Source organism: Pempheris klunzingeri, chromosome 7, assembly GCF_042242105.1.
Source record: "Pempheris klunzingeri isolate RE-2024b chromosome 7, fPemKlu1.hap1, whole genome shotgun sequence".
NCBI lineage: Eukaryota > Metazoa > Chordata > Actinopteri > Acropomatiformes > Pempheridae > Pempheris > Pempheris klunzingeri.
This window is the reverse complement of record NC_092018.1, coordinates 12,998,541-13,018,366: the sequence shown is the minus strand read 5'-3', so window position 1 is coordinate 13,018,366 and position 19,826 is coordinate 12,998,541. Positions and strand designations below refer to the sequence as shown.

Sequence of the window (19,826 nt, the reverse complement as noted above, 5' to 3'; positions counted from 1 at the left end):
TATTTCTCTTCCCTGAAAATCTCGTAACTCTAGTTTAGAAAGATGCTATAGAAATAAAGTTAACTTACTGTACTTGCACGAAAAGAGAGAGAAAGTTAGCGCTTATTTTACTGCAGTTTCATGTCAGTGTGAATAAACTACAGCTCGTCGCTCCAGTGTGAAAGGTTTTACTATGATGCAGTAAAATAACACACACATTCCCCACAGTCAGACGTCACTGATGCTGTCTGAGCCTCAAACTGCAGCCTTGTCAACACACAAGCATTATCAGTGAATTATATTCTTTTTGTCGCCTTGATGAGAAACTAGTAAAAACCCCATAATAGATGCTTCTCAACGACCTTTCAGAGTGTAATAACCTAAGAGTGTCATGTGAGCCTATAGCTCCAGATTTACAAGCACACAGGAGAGCCAACGGTTGTTTTGTGAAACGTGGGAAGAAGAACTGTGACTCACGGTGACTGTCAACATCTAATTTTTCAGAAATAGGACAGAAAAAAACTCTTTTTTTCTCTCACCTAAGATCTTTGAACTGCAGCAGAACAAAACCTAACTAGAATTACCTCTCATGAAGCGACTAAGTGACTCTGTGTTTGTGTTATTTATCATATTATCTAATGTTTTTAGGATTTCGGTAACCTGGACAAGGACAGACTGACCTGCTCATGGTGTCAGCACAGACCCACCATCATCCTCTTCATCAGCACTGTGCTGTCTTGCGATAGTGAAGTAAATGGCGCCTCCCTGTGGGGAAAACCAGACAGTGCAGAAAATAAATAACGAAGGTGTGAACTCCTGAGGATTCAGGGGTCTTATTGTCAAACCACTAGTGGAAAAATACTGTCCTGCATTAAAAATCTTCCTTAAGTAAATGCACATTTGTATTAGGATCTAAATATACTAAAATATATAAAATAAAATAAAAAAGGTAAGAGTATTCATGCAGAATAATATATTATTTGATTATCATTCTGGATGCATTCATGTTTAAATCACTTTAACGTTGTGGCTGGTTAAGCTGGAGCTAATTTTAATTACTTTTTAAACTGCCTGGTAGTTTAATTCATAATAATACATCATAGTTTATTAGTTGATTTTTACTTTGTATTGTTCATCAGTATCAAAGTAACTAATGTGTAATGAATGGCGGAGTAAAAAGCACAATGTTGGCTCTCAGATTTTAGTGGAGTTTAAGTATAAATAAGTGGAAAACGGAGCATTAAATGGTTAATAGCTGCAGTGTTAGCTTGGTTGGCTAGCTTACCAACGTTTTTAAGCTAGCTAACAGTTAACTTGTTTTTCACGACTTTTAACTGATTAAACATTAGGTTCAACAGCATAAATGAAACAAGTAAACGCTGAATGATCAGTCCGTGTTGGCTAACATCACACTTACATGATTTGTTTTGGCATTATTGATCGATGAAGTATCGATCAGGAACTGATGAGCTGATGCCAAAGATCGTTTATTAAACAGTAAGCCAAGTACTTCCTTAACGGCGACTTCTATAATATATTTATTTTAGTTTTAGCTATTTTTGTTCTCTTGTATCTTAGTTGGACTCACTAAAAGCTAAAGCCTCTGCAATGTTATTTAAATATCTGCTAAGCCTGATAGATTTTTATTCCTGAGCCAAAGACTTGCTAAACTACAATTTATTGATAGAAATCATTGGGCAAATTATTTAAAATGTAGATAATAAACTATGTTTACATCATCTCATCCATTTGGATCTAAAAGCTGAGGTTCGTAGTTTGATTTTCACTCTTGACTTTTAAGTGAGGAAAAATGCACAGAAGGATGCTTTTAAGGACCACAAGATGAGATGGCTCGAGCAGCGAGTCGTCTTCAATAAACGATCTTTGGCATCACCTCATCAACCCCTGATCGATACTTCACCGATCAATAACGCCAAAAGAAAACATGTAAGTTTGATGTCAGCCAACACGATCCGATTATTCACATTTTATTAGTTTAGTTTGCGCTGCGAAGCTACAGTTTCACCAGCTGAAGGTCGCAGAAAAACCAGCTACATTTAGGTTACAGCTAAGCTAGCTAACCAAGCTAACGGTGCAGCGGAATATAGAGGTTAAAGATTTATTTAGTGACATTAAATGGTGGAAATTAACGACCTACATTCACTGAAATACTGTTCTTAAGTGCTGTTTTAAGGTATTTTCATTTTCTGTTAAGTTCTTCGACTCCACCACAGCTCAGAGGGAAATATTATACTTTTTTACTCCAGTTACATTAATTTAGCACCTTTACTTCCTTTACAGAATCAGATTAATAATAGAAACATAATTAATAGATAATGTAACAAACAAGTATGATAATGTCTTCAACAAATATGATGAGACTATAATGACAATCTACCCAGTAGTTTTATAAAGTCATTAAAATGAGATCCACTTCTACATTTAAATCATTTAAACATTAGTGTATCAATAATTATAATCCAGTAATATGATATTCATTATTATGAAATGGGTCATTCTGTTTAATGAGGACTTTTACTATGTTTTGATGCTAATACTTCAGAATTTTTATACTTGTAACATAAGATTTGGCAATTTAAGGAGATATTAGACATAAAATTCATCTGAAAATTCATTCATTTTCCTGAAAATGTGTGTGGTCACGTTTGTACAACTTGTGATGTTTACAGGTCTGAGAACGACAGCTGTTTTCCTGCTCACATTTTCTCTGCTAACAGATATAAAGCTCTCGACTATGTTTTTGAGGTGAGTTTGTTGTTTTGGTAATTTTACCACAGAAAACGTCATTAAACGATAATTCTTCTACGTTTTCTCCCTTTTTACTTTTCCATTCTGTCGTTATTTCAGACCACCACCCGTCTGCAAGTACTGATGAACATACTGACGCTGCCAACGCCTTACTTCACTAGCACCAGTGACCTGTACCCCCACAGTGGCAAACTGCCTGAAGGCACCTACAGGACACCGTGGATCAGAGGTACACACAGGAGCTGGTTTTGTGCCATGACCATAGACTGTATATCAAGACACAGCTTTTTTTGGGAAAAATCTATTTGTGGCGTACTTTGATTTTTTAGTTTGACCAGAGCGCGATTGACATGTTTTGGCTTCACTTTTGGGATCTGTCATGTCGTCCATCTTTATATACAGTCTATGGTCATCATGACGAGGATTTATACTTAATACAGCAGTATATATATATATATATATATATATGTATATATATAAACATAATTTACACCTCATATTGTAGCCCAGTTAATTTTGCACTAACTACATTTGTGACAAAAGTAAGTTGGCTTTTAAAGTCCCTTTAACTTGTGGGATTTGGTTTTAATACCATAATATGACTTATGTTTATGTTCTGTTACTATTAATGACAATGTTACAGTCAAGTGACACAACCCTCACCTTCTTTGACTGCTCTGGCTATCCATGAGTTACCCTTAATGTTGGCAAACCTTAACCCCAACCATGGCCCTGAGCATTACATTTATTATGTTATTATTTCCAAACTCTAGTTTTTATTTTCATTTCAGTTAACTAAAATGTTTTGTTCACTCCTAGTTTTAGTTTTTAGTTGTTACCTATAATAACTTTGGTAAAAACCTCCTTGGAATGAAATTGTTTTTAAGTCCTAATCAAAAGTCTTCTGGTCCAATTGAACAAACTGAAACAGAGAAGGAAACACAGAACATAATAAATATTTACAGGCACGTGTGACCCAAACATGAACTGCATGTTCATTACAGCCTCACTAAAACGGAGGCTTTTTTAGACTAAAGGAGATCTCAAACTAGCCTAAATGTTTCTATATTAACTTTCTTTTGCTCTTATTATAGGAAAGGTGATCTCCACCTGCAAACTCTTTGTCAGTGGTTCTGTGCTCGATGACCTGAGAGAAAAAGAGCAACCTGCTGACTCACCAGAAAGGTTCTTTTTCAAACAGACTTTAAGAGTCTCATTGTGCTTCATTTCACTCTCAATGTGTTTCACTGGTTGAGTCATAATTTCAATTTTTATTCAAGAGTTAAGTTATTCAAAATTTGATTAAAAGTTTCGTCACATTCCAGATTTAACGTGAGTGAGGTGAGCGAGGACGATGAGGTGGTACCCAGCTCTAATCCCAACTCACAGAAGGATCTGGACCCCGATGAGTATGTCAGCCTGTTAAAGGAGTCACAGATCAATGATCCATGTCGGGAATCATTTTTCAGGTGGACCAGTGAGCAGATGAAACCTGAAAACGAAGGTAACTCAACCTTCCGTGAATATCCGTGTCAGTATTTTCATTTCATCTCTCTCACTAAAAATACATTTATGTCTGTCAAAGATCTCCTCCTGCCAGAGGAGCTCGTGGTTGTTGATCACCTGCCACAATTTAAGAGACATTTACCCACACTGAAAGCCAAACTGTCCAGGCTGACGACCCTTCCTGTGGCGGACCCTCTGCTGAGCTCAGCGGGAGACGCCATCTCAGAGGACACCATATTCAGGTGTAAACACCCATCTTGAAGTGTGTTTTTGTAGTTATGTGTTATGTGATGTGTTATGTTGCGTCCTAAATTGAACAACAGGAAAGTCACTTTACTGAGCTTTAATGTTAAAACTTAATGGATTACGACTTTCAGGTGTTGCGTGTCTTATGAAAAACCTCCCGATGTGAACTTGAGTGACACTCAGACGTGTGCAAACATTCACGAGGAGTTTGTTAAAGAGCCACTGGTGAAGGAAGAGGTAACTTCAGACGATAAATGCCACATGATTTGCTTATGTGTGGAATTACTTTAAGATTGATTTTTTTTTCTTTTTCCTCTCAGTCTTTTCTGTTGTCGGTTGTACTGGACACGCTGAATCTGAGCCAAGAAACGTGTACTGACTTTTCAAGCATTTGTGATCGTGTAAATGTCGCTCCTGAACAGCTGGACGAGCAGCCTCCCGTCCTGGATGTGCTTCACAAAGGTGAAGGCGAGATGAAAATGTTATTAAATCAAATAAAGAATGCACAGGAGCACGGAAAAATGAATTTAACACACATTTCTCCCAGCTTCCATTTCAGATGTAGCAGTATCGGTGGACATTTCCCAGTATGAAGCACCAGAGGAGCCAAGCATGATGAATGGAGGTCTGATGGAGCCGGAGTTAGCAGGTAAAAGTTACAGAGAACAGACGTGTTAGTTCATCATGTTTGGACAGATATATTTTGTGTAGGTACTTTCCTCCACTGCTTGTCAGACTTTAAATACAAGCTCCTACATGGTTGCCTTTCTAAGTGGCTTAAACACAAACTCACCAGCCACAGCCGTGTCCTTAAACGTAATCTTCCTCAAAGGGCGTTTGATGCTTCCGACTGAAATGGAGCTGAACGTGATTTTGACACCAACTCCCAGGACCAGTCAAACCCAGGTCTGCCTGTCCACACGCGGACTCCAGAGTGAGGAGCTGTCGCCGCTCCGCAGTCGGTGAGCGATGATACCGGATCGCCGTGTAGTCAGACTGCCCATACAGCAGTTATCCTGCTGAGGTGTAGTTCGTTTTCACACACTTAATAAAGTTAGTGAAGAAAACTCACTTAAGTTGCTCTGATAGTTACATACAATGTCATCACATTGAATTTAAATGTCAAATTCTCCTTTACCTCATGCACAGTAGATTTGTATGATCTAGGACAGGATATGACAGACGGATAATTGCCCCTGTGTGGTTTAATGGACACGTAGAAAAGCTCCTGTAACATTAATGACTGTCCTGCAGATCTTTGGTGTCAGCCAGAGCTCAGACAGAGATGGAGGCCGCACTTTGGAGGGCAGAGAAGCATCCAACCTTTGTCGTGGGCTTTCTCTTGGCAGGTAACTACAAGGTTTGGTTTCTGGTTTTAGAATTAAAAGGGGCACTCCACCTTTTTGCAAGTGCGATACTAAAGCTCCACTCTTGTGAAGCACACTTTTAATACGTTGTGTCAGAGCTCGTTTGAAATTAAGAATACGATGTGGCTGATGATCGATCCGTTCTCTGCTGCTTATCCGGGTCCTGGAGGCCTGAAGGATCCTGTCTCATCCAGATGAGATATATAATCCCTGCAGCGTGTTCTGTGATAACAGAGGAGAATAACTGTGAAATATGGTGACGTGAACTACAAAGACACAGTCATGAGAACAGTTCCACCTTATACCAAGTAATAAAACATTTTAATGAATATCAATCTTAATGACTGTATCACAACGCTTATGGAATATCACATAAATATAATGAATTAACTTAAAACACATGAGCCCACATTGGGCACTAAACTACATCAGTAAGGCTCATGAACATTTTTGCTCTCTGGACAATGCATTTGTTTATTTATTGAATTATTTATTTACATTGCTGCATTTACTGCAGCACCACAGCAGACCTGTAAAGAGACGCATTGTTCTCTCAGAGGGCTGCTATAAGTTCTGCAGACCACCAGATGTCATTGTGCTTCCTGAGTTTTAAGCTCTAAAGCTTCATCAGACATCATTCATCACTGCTCACCACTGAAAACAGTTGTACAAAGTCTTCTGTCATAATGGGAATTGCAGGATACAGAGTTTTCAGTTCTTTAATGGGACTAAAAGCCTCTTTAAGTGTTAGACAGTTATTAATTACTCAATGTATACACACATGCATGTTTAATATGTTCAGGATAATCCTTGGTTGTCTGATTTTTGACAGAAGAAAATAATTTGCTGGTGCATTATTTTTATTTTATTATTTCTATTTTTAAACACATATGAAATAAACGTTATTAGTTTTTAGACCTGCTCTACAAATAAATCCAGGATGTCAAAAAAAGAATCTAATCTGCTGTAATTCTTTACAGAGCCTCAAATATATGAACCAGGTGTCGACTTCCAGCCTCTGCCTGAAGCCTTGAAAGTCACAAAGTTAGAGAAACAAAGCTTTATCGGCTTTGGCGACGAACAGTCACAGACTGGATGTACTGTGGCCCCACAGGTGTATTTGTGCAGGAACCAAGAATTCACAGAGAGAATGACGTCCGAGTTTTCTTCCAACAAGGAAGAAAAAATGGAAGATTTCAAAAAGCTGTCACCTGAACATGTGGAGTGTGAGTACTGTGTTTTCTAACCGTTTATAGACTCAGCAGTTGGTCGATTGTTTTAAAGTCGTTCTAGATTTCTGGCACATTATCCCAACCTCCTCTGGTCTCAGTCACAGTCGGATCCGTCTTGTTGAATCCCACAAACAAAAAGCTATCTGACCTGAGGAAATCCGAGGCTGCTGCTTTTCATTCAGAAGTTGCTGCAGATGCCCCCCTTCTTCAAAGAGAAACAGCGTCTCAGAATACCCTCCTGAAACACACTGTCTTCACAAACAATAAGGAAGTAAAACCTGCAGCTTTAATGTTTTCAAAACCTGCTGCTACCAACAAATATGAAGTTTCAGACAGGTTTTCAGAAGTTTCAGCCGCATCTTTCACCGCAGGAAGAGACGACTGTAAGACAGAGCGGAGCGCCCACATTTCTGAGCAGGCTGCGTCGCCCAGACCGAATACCAGAGACAACCACAGACATCCAACAGAGAGCGGCCTGGACCCTCTGTCCACCTTCATGATCCTCAGATCTCAGCAGACGGCTCCAGTTTCTGCAGCATGTCAGAGCTTAACTGGCGCTTCAGGTAGACTGAGGGGCTGCTGTGGATAGTTTGATTAAACTGAATAGATGCATTTATTATTAGCTGTTCCTCTCCTGATGGAGCCTGAAGATGATTTTCATCACCTCCTTTATGCTATTAAAACGTTTCTTTAATGCGTTTCTTTTTCTCCTGATAACTTTTTATAACAAAAATATAAATGATTGCCAAGTGGTAGGTAGGTAACTTTCGCTTAATATTTTAAAAATTCAGGAGTAACTGGACATTTTGATATCAAGCCCAAGCATAGAAATATGCACTCATAAACCTTATTAAAGTTACTGTGAGTAAGATTTATTTTACTCTGGCGCCCTCTGTTGGTCAAATCAAGGATTTGGACACCAGATCTGGGGACATTGAATCAGTTGTCTGAAATCAAGTCAAAGACTGCACCAGTTTTCCCGGGGAATGTCTCATTTTAATATAAACAGATATTGTGCCATCAGAATGATACACAAGATTCTTTTTTGTGTTCAGGAATTCTCATGAAAGAGAATCACACAAAATCATCCTCTTTTTTTCCAGCACCAAATGTGGATCAACAGCCATCACCTGACCTGCAGCCTCCTCCAGAGCAGATGCAAAGAGCAGACAGGAGGCCAATGTATACAAGTGGCGCTGTGTCAGGAAAAGCTACCAGAGAGCAGAAAGCAGCTTCTCAGTCGACAGATCAGCTCAGCAGTCGTCCTGTGAGCCAGGACAGCAGAGTCATACAGGTCCAAGCTACCGGTACGACCCTGTCACAGCACCTTCAGTTATAATACACCAGTACATGTGTCTTAAACGTGAGAAAAGCACTACTAAGATGATTCAGATAGTGTTTGAAGTTTGTTTTTTAAACCCATGTGTGTGTCTCACTCTCCCTCAGACAGCCAACAGCGCGCCTACAGTGAGCTGCTGGCCTTCGCTCAGCCTTGTTTGAGCTCTGCCAGACAGCTGGGACTAAACTTCCCGCTATGGGGCGACTTCAGCTGCGTGGCCCCAGACCAAACACACTTCCTCCTCAAGCAGCAGGAGAAGGCACTCTGCAGGACACGCGCACAGAGCGCAGAGCTGGTCCAAGGTACAAAATGTGATTTCATAATGCACAAACACATTTATACAACCTTATTCTTAGGCTGGTAACTGTATATTGTAGTACTAAGATGTTAATTGAGTGAAAGTGTGTAAAACACTCCTGCTGGCCTTGTGTTGTATGCAGATCAGGAACTGCTTTTCAACCAGGCGGCTCTGATTCATGTGCTGGTGACATTTAAGGAGCTGCTGCTGAAGTGCGACCTCAGTACAGCGCTGGGTCTGTATAAAATCACTTCTTCCCTTAAATCTCGGTTTCAAAACTTTTACCATTTCTATAATTAAAACTTACAACTAAATACAACAATAAATGTCCTTCGCTTTCATTTACTGAGAATTTAAAACTTGACATTCAGCAAAATTTGCTTTAAAAGCATTTAAACAATTGCATAACATTGTACATACCACATTGGGATGTTTACGGGCTTCTTTTTATGGATCAAAGAGTACCTGAGCAAGGCAGCTGAGGCGTGTGCAGAGCAGAGTCTGGAGCAGCTGGTGAAGAGGCTGCAGATCATCCTCTACCTCAGTCACAAGAACCAGGAGTCCAACTTCAAACAGCTGGAGCTGCAGCAGCTGCTGGCTGCATGGATGCACAGCTGGAAAGGACAGAACGCCGTGGAGAAAGTCAGTGTGAAAGTCAACATGAGGAAAAAAATACAGTCTGCTTAATTAATTGTATCTACCTTGTTTTTTAGTTACTTGAAAATGCTGAACTATTGTTTTGCAATTAGTCGAAAGTATGAATTCAAATGGCATTAAGTGCAGTAAATGCACAAATCATTATGATAATCATGATCACAGCATCCATAATGCTTCAGACTTGTGAGACAGTTGCCACAAACCTTATCTTTCTGTAGATTCTTGTCTTGATATCAGTCGACTCTGACAACAGCAGATCTGTAATCGTCAACGGCTTGAAACAGGTGACAGGTGAGCAACCTTTGATCTCTAATCAATGGCACTGCTAATGGAGTGTGATACCGCTTTCAAAACAAGTGGTAAAATACAAACACATGTTCATTAACAAGTACGTTTTCACCTGTAATTCTAGGACACAAACTCACCGATCACAAGCCAAAATAAGTTGGCAATATTCCTTGTGACATCCAAACACACGGTCATGTATGTGTCATACAGTCAAGTGTGGTTTTTTTGTCATCTCAGGTGCTGCTGTAACTGCACTTTGTCCCGAGGACAACAAGAAAAAACTTAACGGCGCCAGTGTGGTCAGCAGGTAAAAATGTCCGGCTCTTTATCATTATTTTGATATTTGTGGAACAATTTAAATATATATTTCAGCATATTCCCCATTAATCTTGGTGATAAAGTATATACAGAAAATAGTTAACAGTATTTTTTAGTTTGAGTTTTTATGAACATGAAGTAATAATAAAGACATATGAGACAGATTAGGTCATTCATTCATTCATTGGGTGAATGTGTCACTCTATACCATAAGAGTAAAGAACAAGATTGCTTCTGTAGTGAATGCTTATTGTTTTACTGTGTTAAAGGAAATATTTCAGGTTGCTAGGCTACATTGAACAAAGTGGTGTTTTCGCACTCCCATCCTGTTCCTCCAGAGTGCGCGACAGTGTGTGTGTGGTGGTGTGTGAGCAGCATGTGGGCCCCGACTTCCCCTGGAGCCTTTTCTCTCTGGTGGTAGAGTATGACCATCCAGGCCAGTCACCGTGGTCCACGGTCTGCAGAGAGAGGAGCGTCAGTCACCTCACCTTCAGTACTGTTACGTCCGGTCAGCTGCCGCCAAATACACATCATTCGCACTGCTTAACTGTACAGTAACGAGTAATGTGATTCGTTTCTCTAAATATTTGTGTTTTTCCTAAAAAGAAACAGAAAAAGCCTCGTGGTGCCTGGAGGACAATGTGCCTTATGTGCTGTTTGTGACAGAGGGGCTTCTCAACTGTCCACTGCTGCTGCAGACACTCGAGTCAGGGTAAAACCTTCACACCCACCCAGTCAAGTCTAATTAATTCATATCCAGCCAGTAAGAATAACTGGCATTCACTTGCATTTGTATATTTAGACAAAACCCAGTTGGGTCATGTTACATGTCACAGCAGGACAGGATTATTTGGATAAAGTCATCACAGTGACCGACGAGGATGTCTGGGCTGGGGTTGCCATGGTGACAAATTTGCTTGGGCGCACTACCCAAGCCTTTTAAAATTTTTTACACTTTCCTCACCTCCAGATAGAATATTTCTTATATACAAAAATAAATCTCTTGGAAATAATTCTTACAGTCAAGCTTTTGAAAAAAGAAAAAAGTGTTTCTACTGAATCTGCCGGAGACGATAAGCTATCATTTAAGCGCCATATGGTGAACGGTCTGTATGTGCGTTTGTCACAGGTTTAATATAACTGTGCTGGAGAGGAGCCACTGTCCGTCCTTGCAGATGCTCGGAGGGACTCATCACTACACTGTGATCACAGTGGATGAGAGCACCGCCATCATAATTCAGGTAGAGACACCTGCTGGAGCAGAAACAAACATGATGATGCTGAGTTTTCTTCCATGCTTTTATCTCCCTTTACGGAGCTTCCTGGGTATTCTGTGACAATGCTTGAAATTAAAGCCTCTGTCTTGCAATAACTAACTAATAATTCATTTACTTTCAGCAACTCTGTATGTTTGTGTGCTTGTGTAGGAGGAGGATGAGCTGTGTCAGGAGCGAGCCAGTGAGCGAGTGGTGATGAGGCTCACCGCACTCTCTCTGCAATACAACTGCTGTTGGCTCATCCTGCACTGCCCAGACAGCCCGGGAGGAGGGTCAGTGTCCGCTCACACACAAATACAGCACGCACACACACACACACGCACACACACGCGCTCACCGTCGCTGCTTCTGTGTGTGTGTGACGACAGATTTTACGGCGAAGCCTTCAGCAACTTGGTGCTGGTTTATTCGTCTCTGGTGTTGTTCGGCTTCAAGTCAGAGGACCTGGACGTCAAGGTAGAACACAAACATGTAGACACAGGTTTATTTATCTGCCCTCAAATGCTTGTTTTTTCAATGTCATTATACAATCTGCAATATATTTATGCTCGTGCTATACCATCTTGCAACTTACAGCAATGCGCCTTACCTGCATTGTTTTATTGTCTTATTATGATGGTGTGTGTTGGGAAAATAGGAATGATTGTGTGTATGGATATATTTTCTTTTCTTTTTTTTTAAGCACCGCTGGGCATTTTGTATATACTGATAATAAAGGCTTCTTATCTTCTTATCTTGTCAAATCTGAACAAAGTCAGAAAACATCACCAGTCAAATGGTGGTAAAGGTTCACCACTTCGTTTGGTTGTTCTAATTAGTCATTAAAATGTACTGGCACTGTAAATGTTACTGGTACGGTGTAGTGGAAAATCGCTATTTGAAATAAAATCAAGCTCGGTACAATGTCAAACAAACTGAACTCTTTATTATCTTGCGCAAGAGAGTCAAGTCATCCACACCACAGGAGAGTGAAGGAGTTGACTGGCACAAAGAGATATCAGACAGAATATTATAGGCAATTGGGCGTATCATAAGCACAAATGGTTTTCTTCCTTATAAGGTAAGAATCTAAGTAAAACATAGCATTATAAATCACAGACACAAAGAGCGACAATAGCCGAGGTAACTCCCTAATTTCTGGTCATCCTCCCCAACGCTAAAATCAAGGTGGTTTCCTGTTTTCTGATCAAATGCCCTCAAACTCAACTCCAGGTGTTTTCCTGTTTTCGCCATGTCCTTTTCTTAGGATCAGTTGCAGGGCAGATATATACATTTGGCATGTTTCAGTGTTGTTACACTTGTGCTTTCAAAGGTCATCAACCCTGAATTGCAGCGGTGGTGTGGTTCAAGAAACGTTGCTATTATAATAGTTGTTATAATAGATGTAATTTATCCACTCTGTGTTTTTCTGAGCTTCAATAGCAGTACCAATATATGGAATGAAGTGAGTGAAACCCCCTGCTATTTCGTTTCGCGCTTTGTACTCATTCGGAACTCCCCTTGGTTGCCCAATAGCATCAATGTATACTCTAGTGTCCACGGGAGGTAGGTTAATATCACGCTTTCTGCGGTGTCTGGAATTCTGTCCAAATGGTCCTACGGCCAGGTGAACTTCCTGTACCAACACCACATGAGCACATAGCCCCGTCCAATTCGCCGGTAACGTTTGTCGGAGCCGTCGACCACCACACTTCCAGAATACATCTGGTACCGCTCGGTCTTGTTTGTTAAGGTAGATTGCAATCGATGTATTACGCAGACACGCCGACCATTCAGAGTGAGAGATATTTGACAGTACATCATTAGTTGTGTTGTGGGAAGCTTTTTGAACACCTCTTGTGTATATTTGTCATATGCGTGTGTTCGTTCAGACTCAAATATATATATATATTTTTTTTAATTTATTTTATTTCTTTTTTTTTTTTTTTTTTTTTTTTTCTAAATGTGCTATCACTTCTTGCAACAAACACTGTTGTTCAGGCGTATGTTTGTGTGGTGTGTGTGTGTGTTGGCTGTAGCTGTAAGCATGTCTTCCTTGCGTGTGTGAGCAATAGCTGTAAGCGTGTCTTCATTGCCAGGCAGTTCAAAACTTGTGTGATCTTGTGGAGCAGAATGTGTGTGTGTGTGTGTGTGTGTGTGTGTGTGTGATCAGTGACTGGTGGTTGTATGTGCTTGTGGATGTGCATGTGTGTGTGTGTGTCTCACTTCCTTTTCCTCGCTCTGTCAGCACCTGCCTCGTCTCCCCTGCACATGCGCCACACCGTTGACCACCATTCTCGTTTCAGTCAGATGTTGGCCTGGGATGCTGTCTGCTCGGCCCTCCATGCCCATGTCCTCGTCCCCGCAAGCGTCGTGGATAAGGACAGTCTCTGATCCAGTGATCAGTCATGCCACAATTGTAGCAGGGGCGGTTTTGTTGATTCAAGGGGCCCTGGGGGTTGCCCTGGTCTCCTCTGAATTTGTTCATAGAATGTTCATGTCGCTCACCTCGTCTCCGTTGGTTGAAATAGTCCTTATCTTGCTGTTGCATCACTGTTGTCACAGCTTGCATCATTGTTGTCACAGCTTGTACCATGGTGAGCTGAGCTTCCTCCTGTCGTTTTGAGCGTTTCTTTTCTTCACGGTCTTTACTGTCACGCAGCCCCTTTTGTGCACGAATGGCATGTCTTCTCACTTCTGCTAGTCTGGCCTCGTCCATGTCCGCACAGGATGTCACCATTCGTTGTCTGATTTCAGGTAGCACACCACTCATAAAGGTGTTCTTCAGGTGTGCTTCCCAAATTTCCATGGTCTGGGTGGCGGCGTGACCACCTTCAGGCTCAGTAAAACCACAGTGTTCACGATAGACTTCTATCAAACGCTTGAGGTATGCGTGAACGTCTTCTTCAGGTCGTTGTTTTGTGGCTTTGATTTTTGACATGTCTATTTTTGGAGGAAAGGCAGTGCGGATATCGTCTGTCTGGGTCTTCTTTTTTGTCCTCCATGGGAGAGAGGTGTATTTATGTGGATCATCTTCTGGTGGTGGTGGTGGTGCCGAGGCTTCCAGTCTCTGCCCAGGTCCAGCGGTAGCTTGTGGTGGTGGTCTCCGGGGAGGGCATGTGTTGAGGAGAGGATCTCGCAGCGCCTTTAAACTAGGATACAGAGGAGAAGAGGGAGAGTGTGGAGTATTTGATTGTTTTCTTTTCTTGCTCCTTACTGACAAATCAGTCATTTGTTTTTGCAGTACTTTTATTTCCCCTCTTTCACATTCATCTTCCCACATAATCAAAAATGTCTTGTGCTTTTCAACATTTTCTAAATCTATAATTTTAACCTGTTTCTTCTGTCTTATCCTTTTTACCTTCTTCTCTAACTTTTCCTCTCTAACACTTTCCTACTCAAATAACCCCATTTAGGAAAACCAAAATTGTTTGTCCAATCATTTAAATATTCGATTGCTTTAGGTCCATGTTTTTGTGACATTATATCAACTATTGGTCCTTCAGGAGTGTTCAACTCCTTCCCACTATGGTTTCCCCATGATTTATTTCATCTTGAGCTGCGCCTCGCTCTCAGAAATCTGAATTTGGTATTCATCTTGAGTATTACCTACTCTCAGAAAATGTCCAATAGTATATTCTGGGAATTTGCACCTCCAGTAATATACTGCCCCTTTCATTCTTAAAATACAGTCGTCACTGTAAGTTCTGGATTCCCTTTGGGTTGAATCAAGATTAAAACCCCCACGAGTGGTACGTTACTCAGTGGCAGAAACTTCACCGATTTGCCAAGACCTTCCAGTCTGCGCGGAGTCTTAGTTTCCTTCAAACCTAAAGACCATGTGTCTCTATAATGTCACAAACACACGTTGCCTCCTGTAATTTTCAAGATTTCTTTTTCAAACAATTTGTGTATTTTAAGGATCCAAGGATTGTTTCCTTTTGGATCGCAGTGGAATCGGGTCAGGCTCCGTCAGACCACAGTCCTCCCATCTCTGAATGATGGTTAGTCGAGGTTGGAGGTGGAATCAGTCGTGATCCATGGTTGCTAACCCCCGTGGTCCTTCAGCTCCATGACGAGATCCCAAGCGATCCCACTTCTGACACCAAATTGTAGTGGAAAATCGCTATTTGAAATAAAATCAAGCTCGGTACAATGTCAAACAAACTGAACTCTTTATTATCTTGCGCAAGAGAGTCAAGTCATCCACACCACAGGAGAGTGAAGGAGTTGACTGGCACAAAGAGATATCAGACAGAATATTATAGGCAATTGGGCGTATCATAAGCACAAATGGTTTTCTTCCTTATAAGGTAAGAATCTAAGTAAAACATAGCATTATAAATCACAGACACAAAGAGCGACAATAGCCGAGGTAACTCCCTAATTTCTGGTCATCCTCCCCAACGCTAAAATCAAGGTGGTTTCCTGTTTTCTGATCAAATGCCCTCAAACTCAACTCCAGGTGTTTTCCTGTTTTCGCCATGTCCTTTTCTTAGGATCAGTTGCAGGGCAGATATATACATTTGGCATGTTTCAGTGTTGTTACACTTGTGCTTTCAAAGGTCATCAACAACTAATTGTCATTTCAGTATTTTTCCATCACGACGGTTAGTAGTGTTTTTAATTAAAGTGTATGGCACAAGTGTATTTAGGGCATGTCCGACTGCTGTTTTGCTAGTTAACCTGTGAAAAGGGGTTGTATTTAGCCTCTTAAGTAATTATAGCTGTGTTTTGGACATAGCAGGAAAACACTGTGCCATTCACTTTAGATCAGGTTTTGGGTTCCTCACTGTCTGCTGCCTCAGGACTGACCAGACATACCAGACCACACCTCATTTTCAGACCAACACACCCATTGGCACACAGATGAGCACAAGCACATTTTCTACTTACACAACGTGAGCGCTGGGGGTTAAAATTACATCTGTGTCGGTTGGAAACTACAATGATGTTTTTCACCAGTTGTGAGATGGAGTCCTTAGACTTCTAGTGTGTTTGTCAGGTGCTGATTGTGTCTGAGGTGGTGGAAATAGCCAAATGGATCAGCCAGATCTGCTTCCACAGCCTGATGGCTAATGAGAGAGACCCTGTCAGCTACCTGGACAGAGACTGGCTGACTGTGATTCCCTCAGAGGTGATTTATCCAGAGGACGTTACATTGACTGCTCTTGCTTTCACAGTAGATGGCGTTTCATATTTTACAACGAGTTTGCTGTCTTTACCTCCAGGAGGAAAAGTGTCTACTGCAGTTCCCATGTGTTAACCCTCTGGTTAGTCAGCTGATGTTGAGGAGAGCATCGTCTGTCCAGTGGTTCCTGGGGGCCTCTCTGTCTCAGCTGGAGGAGCTGCTCCCTGAGGTGCCACATAAGGTCCTAAAGGTGATCAGAGACACATTACTACACTTGTACATACTGGTGTGCATGTGGAGGACTGATAGCACATCAGAGGATGAGATACTCTGGCATTTAGGATCAGTACTTTTCTAAATTATGAGATATATATATTTTACAGCTTCTGATTATCCTCTAATAAGTAAATATCAAAACAAAGCTGGCCAGCTGTTCATCCATGAAAAATAGAAAGAAACAGAGGATATACATTTAATTTAAATATAAATGGAATTAATGAGTCAATGAAATGTCAAAAACTCTTCCATGTACCCTTCCAAAGCCCAAAGTAACATATTTTAAGTGTGTGATTTGTCCAATCAACTGTGGAAACCCCACAGATGTCTCATTTATTTATTTTTTTTAACAAAGAAAAGCAACAAATCCTCACATTGGAGAAGCAAGCACCAGCAAATGTTTTCGTAAACGAATGAAGCGATTATTCGATTATCAAAATAGCTTCCAATTATTTTTCTTCCTATCGACTAATAATCTAATGATGCAGCTCTACTGAGAATAACAACACACTATTGCAGTTCACTATGGTCCTATTAGCATGTCAAAATTACCCTTTATTTACCCTAAACTTAATCTCTACAGGACAGTATACACATTCAATGTAATTGAAAAAGTACTTTAGATAAAAGCAGAATAGAAATAAGCAACATAAAATAAGGAAAAATGTTTTCAGCAGTTAATTGCCTCTTTTTGTTTCCTGGTTTTAGCTGTTCAGTGACACCACCTCCCTGTACACCGTGACCACAAACCAACAAACCAGCCCACCAAACAGCCCCTGGACCACCACTGCTGACCCACAACCAGAATCCACCATCAGCCCCCGGCCAGAACAAGTCTGTAGTGACAACACCACTAGCTTCCTGTTCGGAGCTGATAGCGCAGACCAGAGCTTCTGTGAACCAGACCCAGTCTTGATGTTGCAGGACGACGACACAAATTTCAGACTCGACTTCAGTTCCTCATTTGGCAGCCCAGACGTTCACCTCCGGAGAAGCTGGACCAGCAGCAGTCCATGGAAAGAGGAGGCCAGAGGCAGAGAGGAGGTGAAGTTTCCAGGCTGGAGAGGCAGAGCTGGAGCAGCGGGGGCTGTTGTCGAAAGAGTAAACAATGAGTGGGCTCCGACAAAGCTCCCCAGTCCTTTCAAGTTGGACTCTGCGTTCAGTCACAGCCACGCCCTGCAGCAGCCAGCCAGCGGTCACACGTCCTTGTACTCCTCGTTCCACGCCGACCTCCAGCATCCAGTTAGCCACCGCGCCTCCTTCGGTCTGAGCCCTCCCGCAGAGGTCACGCTGTGGGAGGACGACGGTCTCACCAACAGAGGAGAGACGGCGACACGTTCAGCTAATTATGGCCCCAAATGCTGGATAGGAAAGGAGAGGAGGAGGAGTGGGGAAGCTGCAGGTTTGGTTGGACCAGGTGAGTGGTAGCGACTACAGGTGGGTTTCCATCCACCTGTTTTCAACAACAGGGAAATTGAGCGAATAAATCTCTATGAATGTGTCTTAAACATCAACTAAATACAGCAAATATAAATGCCTTATCTCCGTCGTTTGAGGCTTGATTTTTGCTCTTTTTAATCATCCTGTTGCGCTCTCTAGTTCGATAAACCAACGTCCAGTATTCATATAACAGTAGATGGAAACGTACATACATTTGCATATTTTTTTGCAGGTTTTCTGGAAAATCTGCTAATTTCTTTGCTACATTTGGATGGAAAGCTGTTGTATATCTGTGTTTGACTTTTTTTAAGCTTAATTAACAGATTGCCTTGTGTTTGCTTTACAGTGTTGACACCACTGAAGAAGGGGAGGCTCAGCTATGAGAGGGTGCCCGGCAGAAGTGATGGACAAACAAGGCTTAAATTATTTTAGGCTAAAACACTTTGTAAAGTCAAGAGGGCTATTTATCCTTCCAGTGTTGTTAGGTTCAAGTTATCAATTGCATGATTTTAGTTTAGCATTCAAGTTTTTATTCAGATGAAATGACGTTCGCCTAGTTTGTCTGTTTTGTCTACAAGCCAAGTTTCTACATTTTAAACACGTTCTGCATTTGCTTCTTTAACAACACACAGTACTTTTGTCTATTTGTATTTTTTCTTTTAAAAGAGCAAAAAAAGCAGCTGATTAAATTGCTTTAAACTCTAGTAGCTGCTGACAAATTAATAAAAAAGTCATTATAATAATATAGTCCATACTATATTTTGTTATTTTTAGATATTATAGTGTTGTGGTATTACTACAGTTTCACAGTACAAACTGTACTATTTGTGATTTGTTGAATGAGAACTTACAACTCTGTGCTGCACCCTGCAACCGTTCAGCACTCATAACTGGATGCTGGTGTGTAAAAGGAAAATGATGAACGCCAATATAAGACAGTTTATAAGTAATTTTATAAAATATCTCCTGATAGGAGAAGCTGTAATTGTTGAAAATACTGCACATTAATAAAGACTTAACACTTCTTATCGGCTTACAATTAGATTAGTTCGTTTCTAGATTAGAGTTATGAATGATTTATTGCATTATTTTAATTGTTTATATACTGATTTTAAGTAAAAAATACAAATCAAGATAACAAGTGGGCACATTCTGCTTTTGTTTTGGTTTCCCCTCATACAGAGCATGCTCAGTAGTAGAAAACAAATTGTGATTTATGGTTGGAGGAGTGGGATCGAGGGTCTTTCCCAGCTAAACTGATAAACCCTCTCATTTTAGCAGCTCCAATGGTGGGGCTATTTTTTTTTTTTTCATTTAGTGAAGCAATCCCCTTATCATCGTCTCTCAGCATGTGGAGAGAGTGCTTATCTTCACGAGCCAGCAGAGTGAAGCCAGCTCCCTCAGGAATGATCCCCAGACAAAGACGACCCCCGGGGACATCGACTCCAACCCTTCCTGCCTCTGGACAGCCGTATCCAGGCCCGACTAGCCACCATCAATAACCCACCAGGTTTTTTTTTTGGGGGGGGGGGTTCTCAAACATCTCTCTCTCTCTCTGTCTGTCTCACAGGCCTCCGACTTCTAACAAGCAGTGGACAAACAAAGAGACAGACTAAATGGTTTGTTTTTTTAATGGCAGAGGGACAAAAGCTGTGGGCCGGATGGTCAAAGGATTCTCCATATGAAGGCTAGGTAAATAGCAGCGTAATGGCGCAGTAATTGCC

General features: G+C 41.1%; 1 protein-coding gene across 1 annotated transcript; it reads left to right on the top strand.

The window, feature by feature from the left end:
* Positions 1-326: 326 nt before the first annotated feature.
* LOC139203609 (protein shortage in chiasmata 1 ortholog) lies at positions 327-18,614 on the top strand. Its single transcript, XM_070833427.1, has 29 exons — positions 327-457; positions 2,670-2,745; positions 2,848-2,977; positions 3,843-3,958; positions 4,108-4,252; positions 4,334-4,496; positions 4,632-4,737; positions 4,821-4,962; positions 5,048-5,149; positions 5,333-5,462; positions 5,755-5,849; positions 6,848-7,097; positions 7,198-7,202; positions 7,471-7,662; positions 8,203-8,406; positions 8,546-8,740; positions 8,879-8,971; positions 9,197-9,378; positions 9,612-9,684; positions 9,919-9,988; positions 10,338-10,507; positions 10,606-10,711; positions 11,129-11,240; positions 11,427-11,548; positions 11,645-11,732; positions 16,261-16,437; positions 16,487-16,636; positions 17,371-18,079; positions 18,449-18,614. Exons 1-29 carry the CDS (start codon positions 327-329, stop codon positions 18,532-18,534), a joined length of 4,320 nt encoding a protein of 1,439 aa, XP_070689528.1. The 3' UTR covers positions 18,535-18,614.
* The last annotated feature ends 1,212 nt before the right edge of the window (positions 18,615-19,826 follow it).

What these genes read in the sequence shown, in the direction of transcription:
- LOC139203609 (XM_070833427.1), top strand. Translation starts at nt 327, where the DNA reads ATGCTTCTCAACGACCTTTCAGAGTGTAATAACCTAAGAGTGTCATGT. An exon ending in CTGTCGCCGCTCCGCAGTCG is followed by an intron (nt 5,463 to 5,754) that starts GTGAGCGATGAT and finishes ACTGTCCTGCAG; the next exon opens with ATCTTTGGTGTCAGCCAGAG. An exon ending in GGCGCCAGTGTGGTCAGCAG is followed by an intron (nt 9,989 to 10,337) that starts GTAAAAATGTCC and finishes CTGTTCCTCCAG; the next exon opens with AGTGCGCGACAGTGTGTGTG.